Source organism: Cervus elaphus, chromosome 18 (genome assembly GCF_910594005.1).
Source record: "Cervus elaphus chromosome 18, mCerEla1.1, whole genome shotgun sequence".
In the NCBI taxonomy this organism is placed as follows: domain Eukaryota; kingdom Metazoa; phylum Chordata; class Mammalia; order Artiodactyla; family Cervidae; genus Cervus; species Cervus elaphus.
The window spans coordinates 46,558,004-46,585,787 of NC_057832.1; the positions used below are offsets into that span (position 1 = coordinate 46,558,004).

The 27,784-nt window shown below is 36.2% G+C and overlaps 1 protein-coding gene across 1 annotated transcript in view; it reads left to right on the forward strand.

Moving 5' to 3' along the window:
- The window catches only part of PCLO (piccolo presynaptic cytomatrix protein), a 374,153-nt gene that overhangs the window by 210,884 nt on the left and 135,485 nt on the right, over positions 1-27,784 (forward strand). The window contains exons 6-7 of the mRNA XM_043873094.1: positions 266-2,280; positions 23,786-25,973. Coding sequence (XP_043729029.1) covers positions 266-2,280; positions 23,786-25,973 — 4,203 coding nt within the window. The remainder of the gene's footprint in view (positions 1-265; positions 2,281-23,785; positions 25,974-27,784) is intronic.

Here is a 27,784-nt window from a genome sequence, read left to right on the forward strand (position 1 = left end):
CTTTCTTTGGATGTTTTGGCAATATATTTTGGAGTACATGTGCACTTTTGTTTCTCCATTTTTTTAAAAAAGTTTGTTCCACCCAAAGTCGCCTGCATGTGCCTGCATGTTCAACATTGCTTTTATTCTGCACCTGAGTAGGTTAATAACCTGTGGATTTGCATGCAGTCCTGTTCATTATGTTCTTCAAGACTGAGAGGGCTTTCCAACCCCAAAAGCATCATTCATTCTAGGAACTGGACTATAACTCTCCCCTGTATTTCAGGTGAGGTAATGGATTATTCAAGCAAGACTACAGGTCCATATCCAGAAACTCGACAAGTCATTTCAGGAGTTGGGATTAGTACCCCGCAGTATTCCACAGCAAGAATGACTCCACCTCCAGGACCCCAGTATGGTGTGGGGAGCGTTTTGAGGTCATCTAATGGGGTTGTCTATTCTTCAGTAGCAACTCCAATTCCTTCCACGTTTGCTATCACCACACAGCCTGGCTCCATTTTCAGCACCACCATGAGGGATTTGTCTGGTGTGCACACAAATGACGCCGTGACTTCCTTATCCGCCCTGCACCAAAGTCAGCCCATGCCTAGATCCTATTTCCTAACAACTGGTGCATCCGAAACAGACATTGAAGTCACTGGTATTGATATCAGTGCCAGTTTGCAGACTATCACTATGGAGACTCTCACGGCTGAGACAATGGACTCGGTTCCGACCCTGACCACAGCGTCTGAAGTATTTCCTGAAGTGGTGGGAGAGGAAAGTGCGCTTTTGATCATCCCCGAGGAAGATAAGCAACAACAGCAGCTAGATTTGGAGCGTGAGCTCTTGGAACTGGAAAAGATCAAGCAACAGCGTTTTGCTGAGGAGTTGGAGTGGGAACGGCAAGAGATTCAAAGGTTCCGAGAACAGGAAAAGATCATGGTTCAAAAGAAGCTGGAGGAGCTGCAGTCAATGAAGCAGCACCTCCTCTATCAGCAAGAAGAGGAGCGGCAAGCCCAGTTCATGATGAGGCAGGAGACGTTAGCGCAACAACAGTTGCAGCTGGAACAGATCCAGCAGCTGCAGCAACAGCTTCACCAGCAGCTGGAGGAGCAGAAGATCCGCCAGGTCTACCAGTATAACTATGACCCTTCCGGAACTGCCTCTCCACAGACCACTGCAGAGCAGGCCATCCTGGAAGGTCAGTATGTTGCCCCAGAAGGTGGTCAGTTCTGGGCAACCGAAGATGCAACCACCACAGCCTCAGCTGTGGTGGCGATTGAAATACCACAGAGCCAGGGATGGTACACGGTTCAGTCTGATGGGGTGACTCAGTACATTGCCCCACCTGGCATTCTGAGTACTGTTTCAGAAATACCTCTGACAGATGTAATTGTCAAAGAGGAGAAACAACCCAAGAAGAGAAGTTCTGGAGCTAAAGTCCGTGGCCAGTACGACGAGATGGGGGAAAATCTGGCAGATGACCCCCGCTGCTTTAAAAAGATAGTGGACAGTGGGGTACAGACTGACGATGAAGATTCAGCAGATCGGAGTTACGTGAGTAGGAGAAGGAGAACTAAAAAGAGTGTCGATACAAGTGTCCAAACGGATGACGAAGATCAGGATGAATGGGACATGCCTACTAGATCTAGGAGGAAGGCTCGCGTAGGGAAATACGGCGACAGCCCTGCAGAGGCGGACAAGGCCAAACCCCCTTCCAAAGTCTCCAGCATAGCCGTTCAAACAGTAGCAGAGATATCTGTGCAAACTGAACCAGTCGGAACCATAAGAACACCTTCGATACGGGCACGCGTGGATGCCAAGGTAGAAATAATTAAACACATTTCAGCACCTGAAAAGACTTACAAAGGGGGCAGTTTAGGATGTCAAACAGAAGCAGATTCAGACACACAAAGTCCTCAATATCTGAGTGCCACCTCTCCACCCAAAGACAAGAAACGCCCAACACCTTTAGAAATTGGTTATTCATCTCACCTCCGGGCAGATTCCACACTACAGCTGGCTCCTTCCCCACCCAAATCTCCAAAAGTCCTTTATTCTCCCATCTCACCACTTTCACCAGGCAAAGCCTTAGAATCAGCCTTTGTACCTTACGAGAAACCCCTCCCTGATGATATAAGTCCACAGAAAGTACTGCATCCAGATATGGCTAAAGTTCCCCCAGCAAGTCCTAAGACAGCCAAGATGATGCAGCGCTCCATGTCTGACCCCAAGCCTCTGAGTCCAACAGCAGACGAAAGTCCCAGGGCTCCTTTTCAGTATACCGAGGGCTACACGGTAAGAGTGCTTCTTTTCAGTTAGAAGACGATGGCTGAGTTGATGTTAACTGTGTGTTTGCAGACTTTAGGAGGCCATGACACTCCTGGTGCCTAATCCTAAATTTCAATGAGGACTATTTCATTAGAAAATTTGGCGGGGGCGGGGGGGGTGGGGGCAGGAAGCAGAAAAGTGTACCTCCATGTAGAAATACAAAGGAAAAAAAAGACAAAATGAGAAAAGTGTGTATTATTTTATGATTAATGAGATTGAACATTTTGTTCTAATCTTTAAATCTCCCAAGTGTCAACTGTAGGCTGATTTCAGTGAATATAACTAATAGTCACATATGGTAGAATAAGTATTGAACATAAATAGATAAGGCAAAGGATGACCAAAAATTTAAACCCCTGGATACTGGAATTCTTAGTGGGAGGATCCTTGAAGATCATTTAATCAACCTATTCTTCCTTCTGCCAGAATGTTAATCTTTGCTGCTCAAAATAAAGCATTTCTAGGGCATAAAGTATAATTTAATCTTCATAGTTCATCCATGCTTATTTTGTTTCTGGCAGTTTCCTGAATCTAATGTCAGGTAAGCCTTGATCTTAGTGCCTACAGAAGAAAAATTAATGTTTTTATATTTCTTCAAATAGGTTTAATTGTTAATTATTTTAAGTTTAATTATTTGAGTTTATTTAAAATATGCTTCAAAGTGAAAGGAACATATATAGGAATGTTGGACATATTTGTGAAGATCTCTATACCGGGGAATAAGGAATGTTAATAATCAGGTAAAGAAGCAGGTTATCTACTTCAAGAAAACCTAATATATATCATTAGAAGGTTATTAGTAAATTAATAGTTCTATTTAAAACAAGATTTATGTTTATATTAAAAGTTCCCCTAATTACACTGATTTCTGAACTGTAGATCTTAAAACCCTGAAGCTTTTAAATAGGTTTTTCTGAGAAATTACTCTATTGCGACTGACCCAAATATGTTAAACACTGGCTGTGGGCTGAAAAACGTGCCATTATATGTAAATGTAAGCCAATTTTTAGGTATATAGGCATATTAATAGTCATACTAATAAATTAAAATCCTTATTTAAGTGTTCCAGTTTCATAGGGGCATTTTGTTATTATGTACTTTCTCAAAAAGAGTGTATAAACTGTCTTCACGTGGGGGATAGAGGTCATAACTTTTTTTTTTTAATTTATCATAACTTGTAAGTCAGGGAAACACTGCTACATTTCGATTTCATTCAGTTTTTGTGTATGGCTTTGTTTCTAGGATTATATATATTGTGAGAAATATTTTTAACTTAGTTGTAATGTATAGGTATTTATTTTTACTGCAGCGACCTATGAATTCACCTAAAGAGTTATCTAGAAATTTTTGAAAATACATTTTTTAGCAGTATTTTAAAGTTAAACTCAAGACTTCTGTCACAGAGAGAACAGCCTTACCCACGTGGTGTATTGACCACTAATTTAACATTTCACCTTATACTGTTAATTCAGATGAACTCAGGTATAGAAGAGATTCAAGGTGTCAATATTTTTCCTCACAGTATTCTCTTGGGTTTTAGAAGTATGAAATGAAAGATACAATGGGTTTGTATATATTGTGTTATTAATTGTAATGGTGATATTGTTTAACTATTTAATCCTAGAAGTTGGATAGAATTACCAAATAATACTCTGAGCCTGAAAAATCCTAAATGTATTGAGCTTTGGAACACAATCAGGTAGCTCCTTTTTCTAAGTGGTCACACTCAGTGCAGGCTTTAATATGAAATAATTGTATACAAACTCAAAAATACTGTTTTATTGCATGCATAAGGTAGACCATTTTATATACAGGCAATGTTCTTAGCACTTTAGATACTCTGATTTAAGATGGGAATTTTATAATTTATTTCTTGGAAAATTTCTAAACATTCCTTGTGTTCATTTTAAACTAAAACCAGTCTCTCAATTATAAACATGAATTACTAAATATTAGTTGTACTGAAAAGAATAATCTAAGTGATATTCATGGTGATGCAAGTTTATTTAGCTCAGTAATTTCCATATTGTTAATTTTCTCAAACCAATAAAATTGAAAAAACATTACACCATCCAATCAACATTGAGACAACATAGTAACTCATATAATTCAGAGTGAAAGATCAGTTTTATACTGTATGAAATTCTGTAGTAAGTTCTCTTCCTGGAAGTACCAGGAAATGTTTCAAGGGAGAAAGTTCTCAAACAGGAAGGTGAGATCTCTGTTGGACCATGAAGAGCAAAATGGAAGTCATTCTAGAGGATACAGACATACAAGGGTTCAGACTGATGAACAGACAGAAAACAAAGAGGAGGAGAAAAGAATTTACTATAAATGAAAGATAAGGAAGGGATAGGTCCCAGAGGATCTAATTTGCTGAATTCAGGTTTGGCTTTGCTTCCCTTGCCTGTGGGAAGCCTTACCCAAGCCACCATCATTTTTTATTTATACTATGCCCTAGGCCCTGGACTCCTCCACTCTTGCCTTCTTTACCGTCTATTCTCTAAACTGCACCTCTAAACTGATTTTCTAAAATGTACATAAGATTATGTCACACACTCTCAAGTAGATTCTCAGAAATTCGTCAGGGTGTATTAGAGATTTCTTAGCAAGGACCCTTGTGATCTGGTCTTTGCCTGTCTCACAACCTCATCGGTCACTCTCCACATTTACCCCTCCTTCTCACTCTGCTCCAACCACTGACCTTGCTGGTCTTTGGGTGTGCCTCATCCCCACCCAGGGAGCCTGTTCGGAGCTCTCTCTCCCCAGATGGTTGTCTGACTCACTCCTGTGTACAGATTTCTGGTTAAATTTCACTTCCACAGAGAAGCTCTCCTTACTTCAGTCTCAAAATAAACCTATCACCTTGAATTCCTGCACCCTCCAAACATGTATATTAATGTGTTAGTACATATTTAATCAAATATCATCTACTTTACCCTGTAGAATATAACCTCTGCAAAAGCAGGAACTTTTGCTATAATACAAGAGCCTAGAACAGCACCCGACACAAAGCAGGCCTTCAATGTTTACTGAATAAATGTATTAGAGGAAGGATTGCGTGGAAGCAGTGGGTTAAGACATGCATTAAAAGACTCCAGCTGGTTACCTTTTCATTGCCACAGCCTAGACCCATTCTATTAAGTCCTTCTAATAATCTGTGCTGATACTTCCTATACTTAAAGTGTTAGTTCCACTTTGTTTTTATATAGATATTTGCACCACTGAGCGCAAGTTAAACAGTATTTAATATTAGACAGTCCAGGTGCCTTACAGATGAGCAACAAGCCCAGAGTAGCTAGTGCCTTTACCATGATTCCTTAATGCACCTGTAACCTGGTCAGTTAGAATGCTAAACTTGGCACTTTACAGTTATTCTCTATTTGTCTCTTCTGAGGCTTATGGAACATTTTCTGATTTTTTTTTTTTTCTAATTCAGTACCATGCTTTGTGTCTGTCTTTTTATCTTGTCATTTCCTCTGTTTTCTCCAAAATTCTAATTTAAACCCGTCAATGAGGTTTATTCATTCTTTAGCTTGCTTGCATTCTCTCATTATCACATTCATCCATCCACTGGTTTTTTTTTAAACACTGTTGTAAACTCTATAAACATACAGGATAAGGCAGAGTTCATGCTTGACCTCCCACCACTGCGATCATTTTGTTCTTCTTGCCCCACTCTTGTATTCATTTGCTAGGGCTCTCGTAACAAAGTACCACAAACTCGGTAAGCTAAGCCACAAAAATGTACTGACACAGTTCTAGAGACTAAAGGTCCAAAATTATGGTGTGAGCAGGGTTCATTCTTTCTGTTGCAGGCCTCTCTCCTAGCTTCTACTAGCCTCCAGCAGTCCTGTCTTTCAGAAGATGGTCTCCCTGTGTCTCTTTACATTGTCTTCCCTCTCTGTGTGGCTGTCTCTACGTCCAAATTTCCCCTCTTTATCAGACACTGGTCTTATTGATTAGGTCAGCGCTAAAGACCTGTTTTAACTTGATTACCTGTAAATATCTTGTGTCTGAGTGGTTTCACATTCTGAGGTACTAAGGATCAGCACTCCAACAAAGCTTGGTTTTTTTGTTTTGTTTTTTTAACTAATAAGACACATCAAAGCACTATATTGCCCATTTTGTTTGTTCATAGGCAAATGTGGTCTGTTTTGTGGTTTGTTTGCTTTTGGTCCTCTTTCCATATGCAGTTATTTTTTCTTAGCAGCTATCTCACAAGCTTATGGGAGAGCTTTCATTATTACAAAATTCTTCCATATGAATAAAATCTCTTTTCCTGGAGTTTCCAAACATTTGTCTTAATTCTGAAATTTGGAACATCAGAGATTTAAATTTATTCCTTTCCCACTCTGTAGGAATCCAACCATCTGAGATCCTTTAACTGATAGAGTTTTCCATCATGGAATTATAGTTACACTTTTGACACAGAAATTCCAAGCAAGGAGCCTGTATCATCTGGTTAGCGTTTCACTGGCACTTTGAGTTCACGCTTAACCCTAAGGTATCTTATACATTTAATTGTTTAAATTAGCAATAATTAACATAAAATCATAAAATAGTACACAGTGGGCCTAACTAACTGGTGCAGGGAGTTATCTGATATCTTTTTAATGAGTTATGTAATATTCCCTTATGTCTGCAAGAGGTGAACTATATCTCTTTTCCAGACTTTGTCATTTTGATATCAAAGTCACAGCCCCCAAGCTAAATTCTATTTTTGGCAACTTTATATAACCAAACACTTTTATCATGTAGTCTTCTTCCTTTTACAAATATACAATTTTAACTCTGAGTAAAGATGAAAAAAAAAATTGCCACCTTTTTCCTTGAGTTTTTCTGTTTGCTCCCCAGAAAAATTCCCAAAAGATACAACTAAAATATTCAGAAATGTACTCCTTCTCATGGGGTTGAGCTCGCTATTTAGATACCACTTGAAAATAATGTATTTTCATTCTGATTTAGAAAAAGCACAAAAAGAAATAAGCTTTTTGATGAAAGATAGTATGCACACAAAGATTTATTTCTAATTTTTATCAGTGGAATTCTTCAGTTAAAATGTTTTATGGGAGCCAAACCGTTAAAAATGAGTGGACACTAGTATAGAGTGATCAAATCATCTATAATGATTGAAAGTAAAACAACCTTCCCATCCTGTCTGGCAATTGCAGATATCCAGTAACCTTGATTCCCTTTCCTCATGGAGGTACATTTGGCTATTTCTCTATTTTCTCAGCAAAAACTTACTAACGACCTTTACTTTATGGGATAGTAGAAGAAAAATTCTCAAATCTCGTAGTAACTGTTTGTCTTTCCTAGTCTATGGCATATATAATGGTGCTACTCTAAGAATTTTAGATTCCTATTCTTTATAACCATTTGAAATTTATTCCTTTTGGGTATTGAGGCCATTCTTGACTGACTAGTTGAAAACCACCTACCTTTCTAACACTCTGATCCTCATGCCCTTTGTGGTTTTTCTCCTTATCACATATTGTCAAAAGTACAGTGTCTTTTCCTTTATCATTTCATTTATTGTCTTTGCTTCCCCAACCAGAATTTATGGGTGGGGATTTTTGTTTTACATGATCACATTTTTATGTTTATTATGTACACAGAAAAATGCCTGGCTCACAGTAGGTTCTCTATAGCAATAAATTAATATGATGAATCAATGAATGAACAGGCCACTTTTTCCATCAAACTGCTTTTAATTTAGGTGAATTCACCAATTCCTCACTCCCACTTAAAACAACACCAAAAAAAAAAAAAAAAGAAAACAAAACAAATAAATGAGATTTGATTCATTCTTTCACTGTACCTTTTGTGGAGTTGAGTTTTTTCTTCTGCTTTCTCCTTCTACGTTTTTCTTCTTTTGATAAAAGAAGGACAGTATACTTTCTAAAATATATGTCAATCCAGCATTTGTGTGTGTGGGAGGGGGAGGTTATCTCTAGCATCACATCTATGAAATTTTCATAAACCAGAGCACCAAAATGTGTTCTTCATGCCCTTTTTCTTTTACACAGCTCAGTTCAGTCTGTCAGTCGTGTCTGACACTTTATGACCCCATGCGCTGCAGCACGCAAGGCTTCCCTGTTCATCACTAATCCCAAAGCTTGCTCAGACACATATCCTTCAAGTCACTGATACCATCCAACCATCTCATCCTCTGTCGTCCCCTTCTCCTCCTGCCTTCAGTCTTTCCCAGCATCAGGGTTTTTTCAAATGAGTCAGTTCTTCACATCAGGTGGCCAAAGTATTGCAGTTTCAGCTTCAGCATCAGTCCTTCCAGTGAATATTTCCTTAAGGATGAACTGGTTGGATCTCCTTGCAGTCCAAAGGAATCTCAAGAGTCTTCTCCAACACCACAGTTCAAAAGCGTCAATTCTTCAGCACTCAGCTTTCTTTATAGTCCAACTCTCACATCCATACATGACTACTAGAAAAACCATAGCTTTGACTAGATGGACCTTTGTTGGCAAAGTAATGTCTCTGCTTTTTAATATGCTGTCTAGGTTGGTCATAGCTTTTCTTCCAAGGAGCAAGCGTCTTTTATTTTCATGGCTGCAGTCATCATTTGCAGTGATTTTGGAGCCCAAGAAAGTAGTCTGTCACTGTTTCCATTGTTTCCCCATCAGTTTGCCATAAAGTGATGGGACCAGATGCCATGATCTTAATTTTCTGAATGTCCGGTTTCAACCCAGATTTTCCACTCTCCTCTTTCACTTTTATCAAGAGGCTCTTTAGTTCTTCTGCCATAAGGGTGGTGTCATTAAGTATGCGATTATTGATATTTCTCCCAGCACTCTTGATTCCAGCTTGTACTTCATCCACCCTGGCATTTCACATAATGTACTCTGCTTCCCTTGTGGCTCAGCTGGTAAGGAATCCGCCTGCAATGCAGGAGACCTGGGTTCAATCCCTGGGTTCGGAAGATTTTCTGGAGAAGGGAAAGGCTACCCACTCTAGTATTCTGGCCTGGAGAATTCTATGGACTGTATAGTCCATGGGGTCGCAAAGAATTGAACATGACTGAGCAACTTTTCCTTTCACTTTCAAGCAAGGTGACAGTATACATCCTTGATACTCCTTTCCCTATTTGAAACCAGTCTGTTGTTCCTTGTTCAGTTCTAACTGTTGCTTCTTGACCTGCATACAGATTTCTCAGGAGGAAGGTAAGATAGTCTGGTATTCCCGTCTTTTTAAGAATTTTCTACAGTTTGTTCTGATCTACACAGTCAATGGCTTTGGCATAGTTCTTTTACACAGTGAGACTTTTTACATCATGACCCCAAATGATCAAGAACATCAAAAAAGAAAATGTAGAACGTTCTCTGCAAAATCAGGAGAGAAAGTAACAGCCATTGAAAGAACTAGCAGTGTACATTCAAAGAATTTTTTCAGAGCTAGACAAATCCTTTACGATTTATCTGTCTTAAAAAAAGATTTTTCTATCAAAAAAGAAATACATTTCAGAAATAGCACATGTTTTATCAATAGTGATACATGCAACTTTTTGCACTAAAATAAGCTACATTTAAAATGTTATCACCTCTATTGGGTCTTAAAAATACATAAACTGCCAAGTGTTACAGCTGATTTTTCCTACTCTTAGACTTGTTGAACAATTTTGGAACTTTTTTGGTAATAGACAGATTCCTTATTAAAATATTTTTGTTCCAGAGTTTAAGCCAGGATCCTATTGCAAAGCAGATGGTATTCATGAGCTGATTTTTACAAGAATATGTTTTGCTTCACTGATTGCTGTTTTGATAGCTATTTTTAAGATTTTTGGAACCCTTTCGTGTCTATTTCTGAGAGTAATTTCCATAACCTAAATTGAGAAATTTTATTTCTGTCAATTTTATTTCTATCAGAATGTACAGATTTAAGAAATAACGACTGTGATGGCCAAATGTGATTTGAAGAATAATACTTTTTGGGGTTTTTCATTATTCTCTTTGGAAAGCAACATAAGAAATCAGTCTATTAAAACTGAGTTTGATGAAATAAGCTATTTTATAATGATACTATCTACATACATGAGAGAAAAAGTACTCATTTATTAAAGACAGGCTTTCTAATTAGTAATTCAATTCAGTTCAGTCACTCAGTCGTGTCCGACTCTTTGCAATCCCACGGACTGCCGCACACCAGGCTTCCTTCCAGGCTTCCCTATCCATCACCAACTCCCAGACAGAGCTTACACAAACTCATGTCCATTGAGTCTGTGATGCCATCCAACTATCTCATACTCTCTCATCCCCTTCTCCTCCCACCTTCAATCTTTTCCGGCATCAGGGTCTTTCAGGTGAGTCAGTTCTTCACATCAGGAGGCCAAACTTTGGAGCTTCAGCTTCAGCATTAGTCCTTCCAATAAATATTCAAGACTGATTTCGTTTAGGATGGACTGGTTGAATCTCCTTGCAGTCCAAGGCACTCTCAAGAGTCTTCTCCAACGCTATAGGTCAAAAAGCATCAATTCTCCAGTGCTCAGGTTTCTTTATGATCCAACTCTCACATCCATACATGACTACTGGAAAAACCATAGCTTTGACTAGATGGACCTTTGTTGGCAAAGTAATGTCTCTGCTTTTTAATATACTGTCTAGATTAGTCATAGTTTTTCTTCCAAGGAGCAAACGTCTTTTAATTTCATGGCTGCAGTCACCATCTGCAGTGATTTTGGAGCCCAAGAAAATAAAGTCTGTCACTGTTTCCATTGTTTCCCAATCAATTTGCAGTGAAGTGATGGGACCAGATGCCATGATCTTAGTTTTCTGAATGTTCAGTTTCAAGCCAGCTTTTCCACTCTCCTCTTTCACTTTCATCAAGAGGCTTTTTAGTTCTTCTTCACTTTCAGCAATAAGGGTGGTGTCATCTGCATATCTGAGGTTATTGATATTTCTCCCGGCAATCTTGATTCCAGCTTGTGCTTCATTCAGTCCAGCACTTCTCATGATGTAATCTGCATAAATTATATAAGCAGGGTGACAATATACAGCCTTGATGTACTCCTTTCCCTATTTGGAACCAGTTTGTTGTTCCATGTCTAATTCTAACTCTTGCGTTTTGACCTGCATACAGATTTCTCAGGAGGCAAGTAAGGTGGTCTGGTATTTCCATCTTTTTAAGAATTTTCCACAGTTTGTTGTGATCCACACAGTCAAGGCTTTGGTGTAGTCAATAAAGCAGAAGTATATGTTTTTCTGGAACTATCTCACTTTTTCAGTGATCCACCAAATGTTGGCAATTTGATCTCTGGTTCCTCTGCCTTTCTAAAGCCAGCTTGAACATCTGGAAGCTTGTGGTTTATGTACTGTTGAAGCCTGGCTTGGAGAATTTTTAGCATTACTTTGCCAGCATGTGAGATGAGTGCAATTGTGTGGTAGTTTGAGCATTCTTTGGCATTGCCTTTCTTTGGGATTGGAATGAACAATGACCTTTTCCAGTCATGTGGCTGCTGCTGAGTTTTCCAAATTTGCTGGCATATTGAGTGCAGCACTTTCACAGCATCGTCTTTTAGAATTTGAACTAGCTCAACTGGAATTCTATCACCTCCACTAGCTTTGTTTATAGTGATGCTTCCTAAGGCTCACTTGACTTCACATTCCAGGACGTCTGGCTCTAGGTGAATGATCACACCATTGTGATTATATGGGTATGAAGGTCTTTTTTGCATAGTTTTTCTGTGTATTCTTACCACCACTTCTTAATATCTTCTGCTTGTGTTAGGACCATACCATTTCTGCCTATCTTTCCATGAAGTGTTCCATTGGTATCTGTCATTTTCTTGAAGAAATCTTTAATCGTTCCCATTCTATTGTTTTCCTCTATTTCTTTACATTCATCACTGAGGAAGGATTGCTTATCTCTCCTTGCTGTTCTTTGAAACTCTGCATTCAAATGGGTATATCTTTCCTTTTCTCCTTTGCCTTTCATTTCTCTTCTTTTCACAGCTATTTGTAAAGCCTCTTCAGACAACCATTTTGCCTTTTTGCAATGCTTTTTCTTGGGGAAGGTCTTGATCACTGCCTCCTGTCAATGTCATGAACCTCCGTCCATAGTTCTTCAGGCACTCTATCTATCAGATCTAATCCCTTGAAGCTGTTTGTCACTTCTGCTGTATAATCGTAAGGGATTTGATTTAGGTCATACCTGAATGGCCTAGTGGTTTTCCTTACTTTCTTCAATTTAAGTCTGAATTTGGCAATAAGTAGTCCATGATCTGAGCCACCGTCAGCTCCTGGTCTTGTTTTTGCTGACTGTATAGAGCTTCTCCATCTTTGGCTGCAAAGAATATAATCAATCTGATTTCATTGTTGACCATCTGGAGATGTCCATGAATAGAGTCTTCTCTTGTGTTGTTGGAAGAGGGTGTTTGCTCTGACCATTGCATTCTCTTGGCAAAACTGAATAGCCTTTACCTTGTTTCATTCTGTACTCCAAGGCCAAATTTGCCTGTTACTCCAGGTGTTTCTTGACTTCCTACTTTTGCATTCCAGTCCCCTATAATGAAAAGGACATGTTTTTTGGGTGTTAGTTCTAGAAGGTCTTGTAGATCTTCACAGAACCGTTCAACTTCAGCTTCTTCAGCATTACTGGTCAGGGCATAGACTTGGATTACTGTGATATTGAATGGCTTGCCTTGGAAACAAGCCGAGATCATTCTGTGATTTTTGAGATTGCATCCACGTACTGCATTTCAGCTCTTTTGTTAACTGTGATGGCTACTGCATTTCTTGTAAGGGATTCTTGCCCATAGAAGTAGATATAATTCTCATCTGAGTTAAATTCTAAATAGTGGAGGCCTCATTTTTCTCTATAGCTCTTACGCTTCATTGCTAGTATACTTTTCTTGTCATAGTTTTTCTCTATGATTAAAATCTTGAATTATTATTATATGTTATTATGTTATATTATTACAAAATAGGAAATAATATTAAAGTATTTTTCAAAAAATAGCAGTAAGATAATACAGTAATTAATTAGTGTTTGGAAAAAATCAAAATGACTTCAGACATGTAGACAAATGTCTGTGAAAACCAGAAATTTTTTTAATTGATCTCATCAATTTGGTGTTTAGTATTTTACCTTCGCTATTTCACTGTGATTAATATATTAGGATTAACTTCAAAACAAATCTTTTCAGACTGAAGGGTGAAAAAAATCATATTATTTGTGTTATAGTTTCTTAACATCTACATTTCAAAATATGTAAATAAGCATAATTGTAAGATACATATATATGTTCTTAATGTTCAGTAAAAGACATTGGCTGAAAATTAGCCCTAAATATTAGGATATATTGGTTTAATACAGGGAAGTTCTGGATTAATAGAACATTGATTATTACTGACCCAGTTAAAGATCACAGAGCATCATTTAACAGTTATTAGCTTCCTAAGTATTTTATCATAATATTAATTCAGTAGGCTACTTATTTTGGATAGTTGTGCAGTTTATAACTGACTACATAAAGCTACATGCATATTATCAAAAATATATCCCCTCCCAGTGAACAGGTATGCACTTTCGTATATTTGTTTATGTTTTTTAAAATTGCTACTTATTTAGGATCCTTTAATCTGCCATATGTGCTAACTGAAATAAAAAACAAGGAACTAAAGCATAATGTAAAAATTTGGAAAAGTTTTGAGGTATAATGTACATAGTGACATCAAAATGTAATAGTTAACTTGACTTTTCTTAGCATTATATTCAACATAAAATACATGTTCATAATAGGAATATATGCCTACATACATATACATATATGCATAAATTAGTTAATACTTTTATACCTTTGTATAACTATCAAAATATTTTCACATGCAGTTGCCTGGCACAAATTCAAACCATTTATTTCTGTAAATTTTATGTTTATTTTATTCCATATTTTAAAAATGATAAATCTGAAGTTAGGTCAATATTCTTTGAACCTGTCCATATCCACCCAACATTAATTTCATTTGTAGCAAATGAATTTTCTTCTATTTAACAGGGTTTTCTTTTTGATCCTCTATCTTGAATGGTGCATAGAGTTTGAATTAAGAAAACAGCAGACCCAGCAGAGTGAGGTAAATTGAGACTTAAATGAACTGTTTAGTTAACTGAGGTAGCTTAGTCTAAAGCTATAAACAATAAAAGGAATTTTTATGTGTTTTATTTTCTCCTTAAGAACAGTTTGCTGGAGATTCAAATTAAAACAGTCAAGAAAAGTTATAGTTGAACGCAATGTAAGAAACCCTAGAGCTAACTTATAGAACTGCTGTCTCTGTTTTTTTGGTTGAAAAAATTTTATGAGATGGCAAATAAAAGCTTAGCTTCCTAAAGAACAGTAAATACCCTTATGAGGGAGGAGTCAGTGACGGTAGAAGAGTTGAAGCTAAAAGGGATTATGCTCATCATTCTCCTCCTCTTTCCTCAAGTGAAAGAAAAAAAATATAGACTAAAATAAGTCACTCTTAATAAGTTGGACTGAATTTTAATTTATAATCTAGTAAGTGGTGTATTTTGACATGACAGGGAGAAGGCAAGTCCCCACTGTTTTGTTTTGTTTTTTAATAAAAGTCAGCACTAATCACATAACTCAGTGTCCAGGCATAGAGGCTACTTTTAAAGGGTTAGTCATTAATTTACTTTTTAGAAGGTCCAACTAAAGTCAAGATTTAAAGTACTTATATATCTAATTGTAGAGAGTTTCATAATTCATAAAAGACCCACATCACAACATTAGTTTTCCTTTTGACAAAATAAATGTGCATTAATTTATTCAGTGTGAAACAAATTAAAATGATAGAAATGTTTCTAATAAAATAATATTGTGTTTAGAAAAAGTTTGTTTGCTTTGCTTTCAACCAGTTCTCCCATTTATGGCATGAGCTGATGCCTATAAATGCTCACCCAAATGCATATCAGTAACCTCAGGTTTTCTTAATAATCCATTTGGAAAATCAGCTAATCACCATCAAAGTATGCCTCTATTCTCAAATAATTTAATTTATAGAATGAAAAGTTAACCTCATAAAATTATAACAGTAAAAATATTGTATATATGAAAGTCCATTCATGAGATTTATCATCTTAAATGACTGTATGTTTCTTGACACTTACTTAATTCAATTGCCATCCTTTATCAGTTAGTTCTTAATAGCATTTTCTAAAGAACCAAACACTTCTACAGTTTATACAGAAGGACCATGGTCCTACTTTCCAGGGAAATTTTGTTAATTTCATTTAATTTGAAGGAAGCTATTTATGTGACATAGCTTTATGAAGAGGATCTGTTTTTATTTACTGTGAGTATGTTTAGATAAAAGCAACTCTGAACTGTTTTAATATCATGTTCCATGGTTTTCTAGGCCAAGGATAATCAATCCATGAGAGAGGAATAAAAAACAATAATAGTGATTTCTGTGATTTTGTGGTTAGGTATTTCAAGAGTCTAAACATAAAATATCTTTATTATCTCAAAATAATTTAGTAAAGACTGTGCCACTATTAAAAGGATCATTATATTTCACATGGCTTTAGATAAGTAGTTATTGAATCATTCCTCAAATTGCTAGTGATCTGAAGCTCTGGAAGCATATAGTAGTAATCAATCTTCATTTTAATACTCCGTGTACAGAATGTAGTGTAATTAGAGATTTACATTTTAAAGCATTTGAAATACAGTTAATTTTGTTATGATGAGAGGTTGCCAATGAGAGAGTCAAATGAGGAGGTATTTTATAGAAGTGTTGGAATCACTCCAGTCCCTCTTTGTGGATCAACAATTTGTTCTCAAAATGAAATAATTCATGGGCAGACAATATTATATTTAGCATCTGAATGAAGGGAGGAAGAGATGTGTCTTACTTTTTAATATATATTTATTAATATGTTTTAGGATGTTTCCATGTTAATTCTTGGAAATTTGTATTAACTTGATTATTCTACTTCAGATTGCTCACATAAACAATTAACACATTTTCTGGTAAAGGGATGTAGTCATTATCTCTCGATAGCATATTAGAACTGTAAGTGATTCTACCTTTGAAGAAGTAATCGATGTTAGATAGTTTTTCATAGCATTCCATATCCTAGTCCAGCAGGACTAGGTATAGAAATGAGAAGATAAGAGGCATCTGTGTTTATTTTCCAGTGATCTGATCAGATTTCAATTCTTATGCTATCACGTTTTCATAACCTTTAGGTTAAACAAATACTGTTAAACTACTTCTTTGTTTCTCTTTATGCTCACTGGTTACCACACCTTCTTTCTGCTTAGCTAAGAACATATAGGCAAAATATGTTTTGCTGCCCCAATAAATTTTTGAAGAAGTAACTACAAGAAGAGAGATTTTAAGCCTAGTATTAACTGGATGTTGAGAGATTAAAAGGAAAAAAAAGGAGGTCATTAGTACCTTTAAGCATTTTCTTTTCTCCTAGGAAAATGATCAAGAAAATACAATTTTGAATGAAGCAAAAAAAACTAGTTTAGAAATATATCTGTAGCACACAGCAGTGTGTTTTTCCAATGAAAATATAAAATCTAGAAATGACAAAGATAGATAAATGGGAGGGATAGAGGGTAGAAATGAGGAGGGAGAAATACTTGCACATATATATGTCTAAAAAATGATCACCTTAAAATCTGCTAAGAGGGCTTTCTAGAACACCTTATACAGATTTTAGGAGAAAAGAAATTAATCTGTTTGGGACATTCCAGAAAATAGAAACAATACGTGTTGCGCAGACTGACATCTCTAATGCTTCTGTCCAGTGAGCTAGAAACTAGTTTTCTGCTTGGCTGCCCAGCCCAAGAGCAATGACTTTCAGCAAGAAAACAAGACAAACTGGGACAAGAGGTGCATTAAGGCAAAGCAGAAGATGTCTCATGATATATTGAGTGCCACTTTCACAGTATTAATTGGAGAACATATTTGTCTTTACTACTAGACTTTAAGAAATAACTTGTGTGTGACTTTTAAATATATTCATTTACTTTGTTTTTATTTTCTGACTGTTAAGTTCTTGTGATTTAGTTTCTTGCTTTTTTGATGTTACTAGAATATTACAACAATTAAGGAAGAAGTACATTTAAAAAATAATTTCAAGTATATTCACAAATGGTAAATTCTCTCCAATGGCCATAGAGAGTCAAGACTGTTTATTGTTAAAGGTGTCTATATTTTTTTCAATCATTCAGTGATATTTTCATACCAATGATGATACTGCTCATTTAGAGTTTGATTCATAGAAATAGTTATTAAATTGTTCCACACTACTTTAGTTGAAGAAATTTGATGGCTTTGTTTTATGTGCCAGGCATTGTGCCATATTGCAATGACTAGTGGGTTTTAGATGTTTTATCAGTGTTTAAAGTATTTTTCCAGAATGGTATCATTTAGAATTTCATTTTTCACAGGTCACTCCGTGTTATTTTTAATTTTTCTTGTATATCTTAAAGCAATATAAATAACTGAGCCCTTGCACTCAACATTTAGAATCTATTTTAGCTCTGTGTAGGGGTGGGGGTGGAATGTTAAAAATGAGTCTATTTTGGGAATACATTATTAATGATACAATGCATTGAATAGAATGCTGAATATTTTATATTCAACTGCTATTTTGTCTCCAAACTGGAAACTATAGATAGTGGGGTAGAGAGAGACCTTTTAACAGTGAATTAATGCTTTCATTGACATTTCAGAGGGTGAAACTCTGCTTCTAGTCCATTTACATGGATATTCATATATTTTAAAGAGCTATCTTTTTTGAAGGGACAAATATCCTAGACATTTCATCTACCTTCCTAATACTTAAAAGGCATAAACATTTATAAAAAGATATTTATACCCTAATGAGAAAGAATGACCAGGTACAGAGCAGAAGTAAAAATACCAGAGAACTTATAATATGTATAAGTAGTGTTCTTCTTCCAAAGACAAAGACTTCTCTTGTAATCAAGTAAATACAGGCCCTGAGTGAGAATTCCAATAAGGTGGGACAAATGACTCTGAGAGCAATTTCTATCTTCCGGTTCTGTATATTATACTGCACAGTTGAAGGGCAGTCTTACTCAGAATCTCAGGCAGTACAGTGAACAATAAACATGTCCTTAGTTTTTTCCAGTCAGCCATCAGATACGTGTTTCTGGTTTTTGTTGTTGCTGTCTTGATTCTTGTTTTCTTAAATTATTTTTAAGATGGAAAGGATTTCTCGATTTTAAAGTTGAGGTTAGTTATCCAGTTGATTTCCCTTAGTGATTCTGGTAATTAATTTCTCAAACTAGATAACTGTTGTTTCCTCTAAAGTTTGTAATCCCTTTTTAATTACACCATTGATCTTCTTTTGACCTCAAAGTAGCAAGCAACTTTTAACAAAGATCTAGCATTTACATAATTTTTCATTCAGACTAGAAATTCCTTATCCTCTGATTTCTCCTCAGTTATTGCACCTGTGGAAAATTTCCCAAGATTTTTATGGGGTTAAGCTAGAAAAATTAATCTTCTGAACTGAAAGAGACATTCTCATTAAAAGTTATAAGCATCTATTTTTTTTCTCCCTGTTCTCTAATAAAACTCTGTTTTTTAAATCTTGGTTGAATATCTTCTGAGTATTTATTCGTATAAATCCAAAAGGTGCAAATCATCCTATCTAAAAAAGGGATTGATTTTAGGATCATAATTGATAACAAGGCAAAATCTAATATGTTCCTCTCCTTATTAATTTGCTTAGATTGTTACCATAGCCTAGACTCTTTTTCTTTCACCGTTTATCCCAGGAGCTCTCTTTTTCAAGGTGTCATCCAAGTTTCTGCTTTTTCCATTCAGACAGAGACACTAAAACGTACAAATACCAGCATTCTCTATAAGCTAATTAACAATAGATTAGCGATCTCGTTCTGAAGATACCATCTTGTATGTCCTGTGACATCTATGATTTTTCAACCAGTGACTGTCTTGCCTCTGTGTTCCCCTAGAGATATTCGACATTGTATAGTGGCATTTTTGATTGACAGGACTGGAATAGGATGTGCTGAGTGGGTAGAAGCCAGAGCTTCCGCTAAACATTCTACAGTTCACAAAACAGTCCTCACACTCCCAATATAGAATCAATCATCTAGAAAGAAATGTCAGTAGTGCCAAGGTTAAGAAAGATTAATTACTTACATTGATGCTGGACCATGAGTAGTCATAGTCTGCATGCAGATCCCTAACAAATTGCATGACCAATTTTTATTGTTACATCCAAAAGTTGGCAACTATGTCAAAGGACAATGTAAAATGCTTTGCTGAAGTCCTGTGAGATTGTTTCTTCTGTTTCTTCTGATTGGAAGAAATTAAATTGGGCTGTTACAATTTTCTCTTTAGCAGAGCTATGGTGCTTGCTGCCTGGTACACTGCATTGCAAGTCATCAACAGTGATTGCCCATTTAGAGATTGATGGTTTGTCCTGGTAGTTAACATATTAGAGTTAATTTGACCAGTATGTAGTAACCAGGGTTGCCTTTTCCACCTGTAAGAAAAAAGGAAATGGATGAGTGGAGACTTTAATATAGATAAATTTTCAAGGGTTTTATATATTATATATATACACACACATATAAAATACATATATATAGCATTTATATTATGTATTACCTATGAATTATATTCTCTCTTTATATATATATATATATATATATATATATATGCACATATGTACATATATATATGTATACATGGGCTTCCCTGGTGGCTCAGATGGTAAAGAATCTGCCTGCAATGCAGAAGACATGGGATTGATCCCTGGGTTGGGAAGATCCCCTGGAGAAGGAAATGGCTAACCACTCCAGTATTCTGGCCTGGAGAATTCCATGGACAGTAGAGCCTGGCAGGCTACAGTCCACGGGGTCTCAAAGAGTAGGACACAACTGAGTGACTCGCTTTCATTTGTGTGTATATATACATATATTATTTGCTTCTCCATTTTTCCTCTTTCTGTTTGCATTCAACCACTCTCTGTATGTATTTCCATCTCACAGAAACTAATGCATCACCAGGCTGAAGTGCATTTCGTCTATCATACAAGATGCATGGTATCAATGGACTCCTCCAAGAACTGTTGTTTAAAATATCTTCAGACAGCAAAACTTACACTGGAGTTTGTTTGCTTCCTATCACTATTGAGATTGAAATTAACTTTTCTTCAAGTCTTTTTCAACCTCCATTCTATTCTTAGGACTTCCTTTCCTTTCCCGTGGTCTATTATTTGCACAAGTATTTTTAACTATTTGTTTTTAGTACAATTATTTTTCAGATTAAGGGCACCAGATCTGTTTGAAAACTTTGACCAGGCTAGTCATCAAGGAAAGAAAATCTTATTAAACACGAAGCTTTTTCTAGATTGTTATCATCGTCTCTAATCATGACCTCCAACTGTATCATCATTAATCATGATAAACTTCGAAAATAACCAAAGACTGAGCTTGACTAAGCTTACTCTGTCAAGTGAGAACTATAAACTGTTAAACATAAATTAAGATAAATTATATACATGTATGAGCAATCGGCAGTAAGAACTAATATCAGTTTCTAGTTTAGTTCATTATAACCATTACTCTTAACACAGTTGTCTTTTTTGCAATTCCTCGTACTTTTATCTTTCTGGTGATTTCATATACTTATCCCACATAGTGAATTCTGGGAAATTCATTTCTTGATTCAGAGTTTTTAAAAGTAATTGAACAGGTTCTTGTTTTATCTTTTCATTTATTCTTTCATTTAGTGTTTGTGTGTGTATATATATATGCACCCATTTAATGGGTGCCTCCAGAAGTTTTAAAAATTAATTTTCAAAGTGTGTATGTTTACCTCAGAAATTTCTTTCATTCTCTCTGTTTGTTCTGTTGCATTGTTACCTTCTCTGTTCTGTGTACTTTCTCTCTGCCAGGATCAGCTTTTCATGTTACATTAATTGGTGGATATTTTTAACCTTTGGTGGGAAATCCTTACTTTGAAATGTCTTTATCTTTTGCTATGCTATTACAGTTTCAGAGTAACACAGTGAAACATTTTTTTTCAAACCATTTCACAACCACAGTCATGTAGTACAGATGAACATTTTAAACTTGAAAATTCTTATCCATATACCAGATCTACTAAATGCAACTCAAGGAAAAGAAATGGTCATTAATTTCAGTCTCCTATTGAACTCCATGATATTAAAAGAACCAGAAAGATTATTGTGAAAAAACTTTTTTAAAAAATAGAAAACATATATATGTTAGTATTTGGAAAAGTATTAAATAATTATTTATTTATTTACTATTATGGTCAGCACACTCATTTTTTTTTTTGCAAAGAAACAGTTTTTTTAAATATTTAGAATGTGAGTTTATAAAAAAAATCCATGGTCTTCTGTAGAAATGAGAGGATTTTGCAAGGAAATGATATGAAATGGATGCCTATAGTATGTCCAGAATTGCACGTGGCTCAGTGGTAAGGAGTCTGCCTGCCAATGCATTTGATCCCTAGGTCGGGATGATCCCCTGGAGTAGGAAATGGCAATCCACTCCAGTTTTTTTTGCAGAAAAAATTCCATGGACAGGGGAGCCTGGTGGGCTACAGTCCATGGGGGTCGCAAAAGAGTTGGTCATGACTTAACAACTACAGTATGTACCAAACATTTTGCACAGAGGTCTCATTTACTGTTCATGACAGCTCTATGACTTGATTGTAATAAGTAAAATTAAAAGAAATAAGGATAAGAGAGAATAAATAACATACCAAACAGCTGCTTTTGAGGTTCCAATGCCCCATATTCCTCAAGATCTCTGAGAAATAAGCTACAGTTTCAAAAACCATACTTAAGAGACTTATGATGTTTGTTAATTGTGAATTTCATTCAAATATTTAAAATTTCAGAAATACATTTAAACCTTACTTGACCTTTATGGTATTGCTTCTGAATATTATTTCTGTTAAACAATGAGTGTAGATAAGTGGGGAAGAAAAAAATGACAACAGAGAACAGATTTTAAAACACTTAAGGAAATAAATTTGGAAATAGTAAAAAGACAATAGAAGTACAGGTCTTGAATGAATATGTATTTTTTTGGTTTTTGATACTTGGTGATTGGATGTAAGGGAAGAATTAAGGTCTTCGGATTATTAGTAAGAAAAAGGAAAAAAAGAAGAATTTTGTAAAGAATATGCAACTAGAAGGCAGAAAACCTGAGATCTAGTTAGGGAATATGTTACTAAATGCTTGGGTAGCTATGAGTGTATCAGTTTATTTTAATTATGGTCAAAATGATCTCATGTCTTCCGATATTCTGAAATTAAATGATTCTCAAGACCAGTGATTCTTAGAATGCAAGTTATGACAAATTAACCAAATAAAATGGAAAATATCTGACAGTTTACCTATATGCTTTCTCTGATATTTTTAAAGATTTCAGCTTTTTTTTTAAATAATTTTATTCATTCATTTATCAGCTATGCTGGATCTTTGTTGCTGCTCAGGCTTTTCTCTAGTTGTCATGTGCAATTTTCTCATTTAGGCAGTTTCTCTTATTGTAGAGCATGAGCACTAGGGCGCAAGGGCTCAGTAGTTGCCGTCCTGGGTTCAGAACACAGTCTCAGTAGTTGTAGCACATGGGCTTAGTTACTCTGTGGCATGTGGGGTCTTCCCAGACCAGGGATTGAACCCATGTCTCCTGCATTGGCAGGCACATTCTTTACCATTGAGCCACCCAGAAAACCCTCAATGAATTTTTGAACTATTTGTGGTCACTTCCTTTTGCTTCATGTGGTAGTTACTAAAGTGTATTAATAAGAAGCTAAAATCACCAAAGAATAGCAACATTGAAAAAAAAATAGGAGATTCACCTTGTTACAAAAATATTGAAAGAGTAAATAGGAAATTAGTTCAGGTAACTCTTTTGGGGGGAAAAAAGATAGTAGTGAATGAGGGGATTTCATTTCAAAACATTTCATGATTGGTTTAGGACTGACAACCCTTCGTGGGGGTGAAAGAGGAGTGGTGAGACAGAAGTAAACAATTCTCTTGACGATGAGTATCTTCAACTAATATAACTTAAATTTAGATAGTTAACACAAATACTCTGGGCATACCTTCAGTAAGTAGTAATATGTATATTAAATATGATGAAAATTAGTTTTTAGAGTTCTTCCAAGAGTCTAACTAAAATATAAGCCTGCCTAGCAATGCAATTTGTGCCGGATTTCAAGACCCATTTCTAAAGTTACATAAGTTGTAATAATATGTAACAATTTACTAAGAAGGGGAAAATTATTTCTCAGTTAACTGTTCGTGACTGATACTTGAAATTACAGGTACAATTTTATTACATACTCATAGCTAAAACATATATGAAATCATCTTTATTTAAAGGTAAATTATGGGGGTTTTGACCTTTAACTTTTTTTCCTTGACAGTAAAGTATTGTATTTTATTTACTTAATTTCAGGCGAAAGGTTCTCAAACCGCAACAACCTCTGGCACTCAGAAAAAAGTGAAGAGAACTCTGCCAAACCCACCACCTGAAGAGACCTCCACAGGAATTCAGTCAGCCTACAGCACAGTGGGCACAGTCTCCAGGAGAAGGATCTGCAGAACCAACACGATGGCCCGAGCCAAGATTCTCCAGGATATAGACAGAGAGCTTGATCTTGTGGAGAGGGAATCCGCCAAGCTTAGGAAGAAACAAGCAGAACTTGATGAGGAAGAAAAGGAGATTGATGCTAAGTTACGGTACCTCGAAATGGGGATTAACAGGAGGAAAGAGGCCTTGTTAAAGGAGCGAGAAAAGAGAGAGAGAGCCTATCTCCAGGGAGTGGCTGAGGATCGTGATTACATGTCCGACAGTGAGGTCAGCAGCACCAGACCAACCCGAATTGAAAGTCAGCATGGCATCGAGCGACCAAGAACTGCTCCCCAAGCTGAATTCAACCAGTTTATTCCACCACAAACCCAAGCAGAATCTCAGCTAGTCCCTCCTACGAGTCCATATACCCAGTACCAATACTCTTCGCCTGCTCTTCCTACTCAAGCACCCACCCCATACACCCAACAATCCCACTTTCAGCAACAGACTCTGTACCATCAGGAAGTTTCACCTTATCAGACTCAGCCAACCTTCCAAGCTGTGGCAACGATGTCCTTCACACCTCAGGCTCAACCTACACCAACCCCACAACCCTCTTATCAGTTACCATCACAGATGATGGTGATACAACAAAAGCCACGGCAAACTGCATTATATTTGGAGCCCAAGATAACGTCCAACTATGAGGTGATTCGCAACCAACCCCTGATGATAGCACCTGTTTCTACTGATAATACATATGCTGTTTCCCATCTTGGTAGTAAGTACAACAGCTTAGATTTGAGAATAGGATTGGAAGAAAGAAGTAGCATGGCAAGCAGTCCAATATCAAGCATATCCGCAGATTCTTTCTATGCAGATATTGACCATCATACTTCACGAAATTATGTCTTAATTGATGACATTGGTGAGATTACCAAAGGAACAGCAGCTTTAAGCACTGCATTTAGCCTTCACGAAAAAGATCTGTCAAAAACAGATCGCCTCCTCCGAACCACTGAGACACGTAGGTCTCAAGAAGTGACAGATTTCCTAGCACCTCTGCAGACTTCGTCCAGATTGCATAGTTACGTGAAAGCAGAGGAGGACCCAATGGAGGATCCTTATGAGTTAAAGCTTCTGAAACAACAGATTAAACAAGAATTCCGGAGAGGAGCAGAGAGCTTAGATCACCTTGCTGGTCTTTCTCATTATTACCATGCCGATACTAGTTACAGACATTTTCCAAAATCTGAGAAGTACAGCATTAGTAGACTCACACTTGAAAAACAAGCAGCAAAACAATTACCAGCTGCCATACTTTATCAAAAGCAGTCAAAGCATAAGAAATCACTAATTGACCCTAAAATGTCAAAATTCTCACCTATTCAAGAAAGTAGAGACCTTGAACCTGATTATTCGAGCTATATGACTGCAAGCACTTCATCTATTGGTGGCATTTCTTCCAGGGCAAGGCTTCTTCAAGATGATATTACTTTTGGCCTCAGAAAAAATATTACAGACCAGCAAAAATTTATGGGATCATCTCTTGGCGCAGGACTGGGCACCTTAGGAAATACCATACGGTCAGCTCTGCAGGATGAAGCGGATAAGCCATATAGCAGTGGCAGCAGGTCCAGACCTTCTTCCAGACCTTCCTCTGTCTACGGGCTCGATTTATCAATTAAAAGAGATTCTTCCAGTTCTTCTCTAAGACTGAAAGCTCAAGAGGCTGAAGCTCTAGATGTTTCCTTTAGTCATGCATCACCTTCTGGGAGAACTAAGCCTACCAGTTTGCCTATTAGCCAGAGTAGAGGAAGGATACCAATTGTGGCCCAGAATTCTGAAGAGGAAAGTCCACTCAGTCCTGTTGGACAGCCAATGGGGATGGCCAGGGCTGCTGCTGGACCCCTACCACCAATATCTGCAGACACCAGGGACCAGTTTGGATCCAGTCACTCTTTGCCTGAAGTTCAGCAACACATGAGAGAAGAATCACGGACTCGAGGCTACGATCGTGACATAGCATTCATCATGGATGACTTCCAACATGCCATGTCAGACAGTGAAGGTAAATTGGGCCTCAAACTACCTTGCTACTCTCAAAACTCAAACTCTTATTTTTCTGCATGTTTAATTTTCCTTCTCCAAGGATGTGTGCTGTTTTTCTTGGTGTGTCTTTTGCATGTTTACTTCAGTTTTATTTCTTGTAAATGGAAATTCTATCTTGTGTATAGACTTCATAGCATGCTCTTTATTTCTTTTTAGTTTATCCTTTTATCGTTGTTTCTTGTTTGATTTGTGTGGTGTCTACTTTTCCAAAACCATTATCAAATAATTGTGTCAATAAAATATGGTCATCCTTTAAATCTATAGTTGGAAAGTTTTTTCTTGTATGTTTCTTTTGTTTTCAAAAGTCATTTTTAAAGTTACTAGTTTCTTTCAGTTTGTTAAATGATTAAGGTTTTAAGCCATTGACTATTCCGCTAGACTTTGTAGTAGAAAATTATTTATCATTTGTGAGATCAGTGTTTGTTAATTCAGAGAATGTTCTTGAGAACGTTCAGGTGAGTCCCTAATGTTAGCATAATGTACAGTTTTATAATTCTACTTAAATAAAAGGCTTGTATTTTAATTTCTCTCTCATTGTGAATGCCATAGTTGACAAGCATTGTAACATTGTACATTTTGTATTACATACTAAAAACTTAGTACCTAATATGATATTGACAGAAAACAACAGTATTATCCATATGCTGGTCAATATGTATGAAGCACTGGTTAGATCTTAAAACTCGAAATTTGTACATTGCTTTTGTGAATTTAGGTATTTGAGCTGAAGCTTTCTTTGTGTGTCAGTTAGACTTTTCCATGGGTTTCCTTTTTGCATTGTTTCATTTTTTTTTTTTTGCACTAAATTGTTTTACTAGTTTTTCATATAGAACAAGTGATTTATGGCAAGAACATATTTAACTAAAAACTTTATGGTGATTTTTTATTAAATCAATAGAACCATAAGGATTTTAGAAAATGACCTGACCAAGTCTTACTTAGAGGACAAGGTTGAAGAGGTACAGAAATGTGACATTTTGCCCATGCCAAGAGGACTTATTACTCTTGGTTCTTTTTTTTTTTTTTTTTCTCCCTCTGTGGTTTACATTTGAATATAAGTGTAGCTTGAGTCCTAAAAATAAAATATTTCTCATCCAATAAAAATATATTAATTCATAACTTTGGAGATGGAAAAGCTCTAAGCTAACATGAACATCTCCTCTTTTAAATCTAACATTTTCCCTGGGGGCTTGCAGGAAAGTGTATTTTCACAAGAAGGATTTTCTTTCTTCTGGATCTCGACACCAAGATGATATTAGAAGTTTAAGTGTAGGTTAGATCAGGATAAAAGTAATCACTGGATCTGAAGGAGAAGAGACTGCTTTTCCTAGTGAAATTCCAATAGACCAGTTACTTTCTGATTTGTTTTTTTCTCTATAAGCTGTTGGATTGACCATTTTTTATTGATAATTAGCCAGTTAAATAAAACACTATTTTTTTTACTTTAGCCAGTTGTTTGAATCAACCATCATAGTTAAGTAAGAGTTACATGGAAATTCTTCTTTTTTTCTTTTTTTCACCGTCCACATTTAACACACGCTATATATGTATATGAATATATATATATATATATGTAATGACTTCTACAGAATAGAAAGGCTCATCAATAGTAACATCTGTAAAATAGCAAAATAAAACAAAAATTAAAAGGTCAATCATATAACTAAACACCAAAGGCTTTGTGTGCATGATGTACATTTATCTGGAGATAATTTGACAAATTCATTTATTCATCATAGATGTTGCCACCATGGTGCCAGACATACAGAT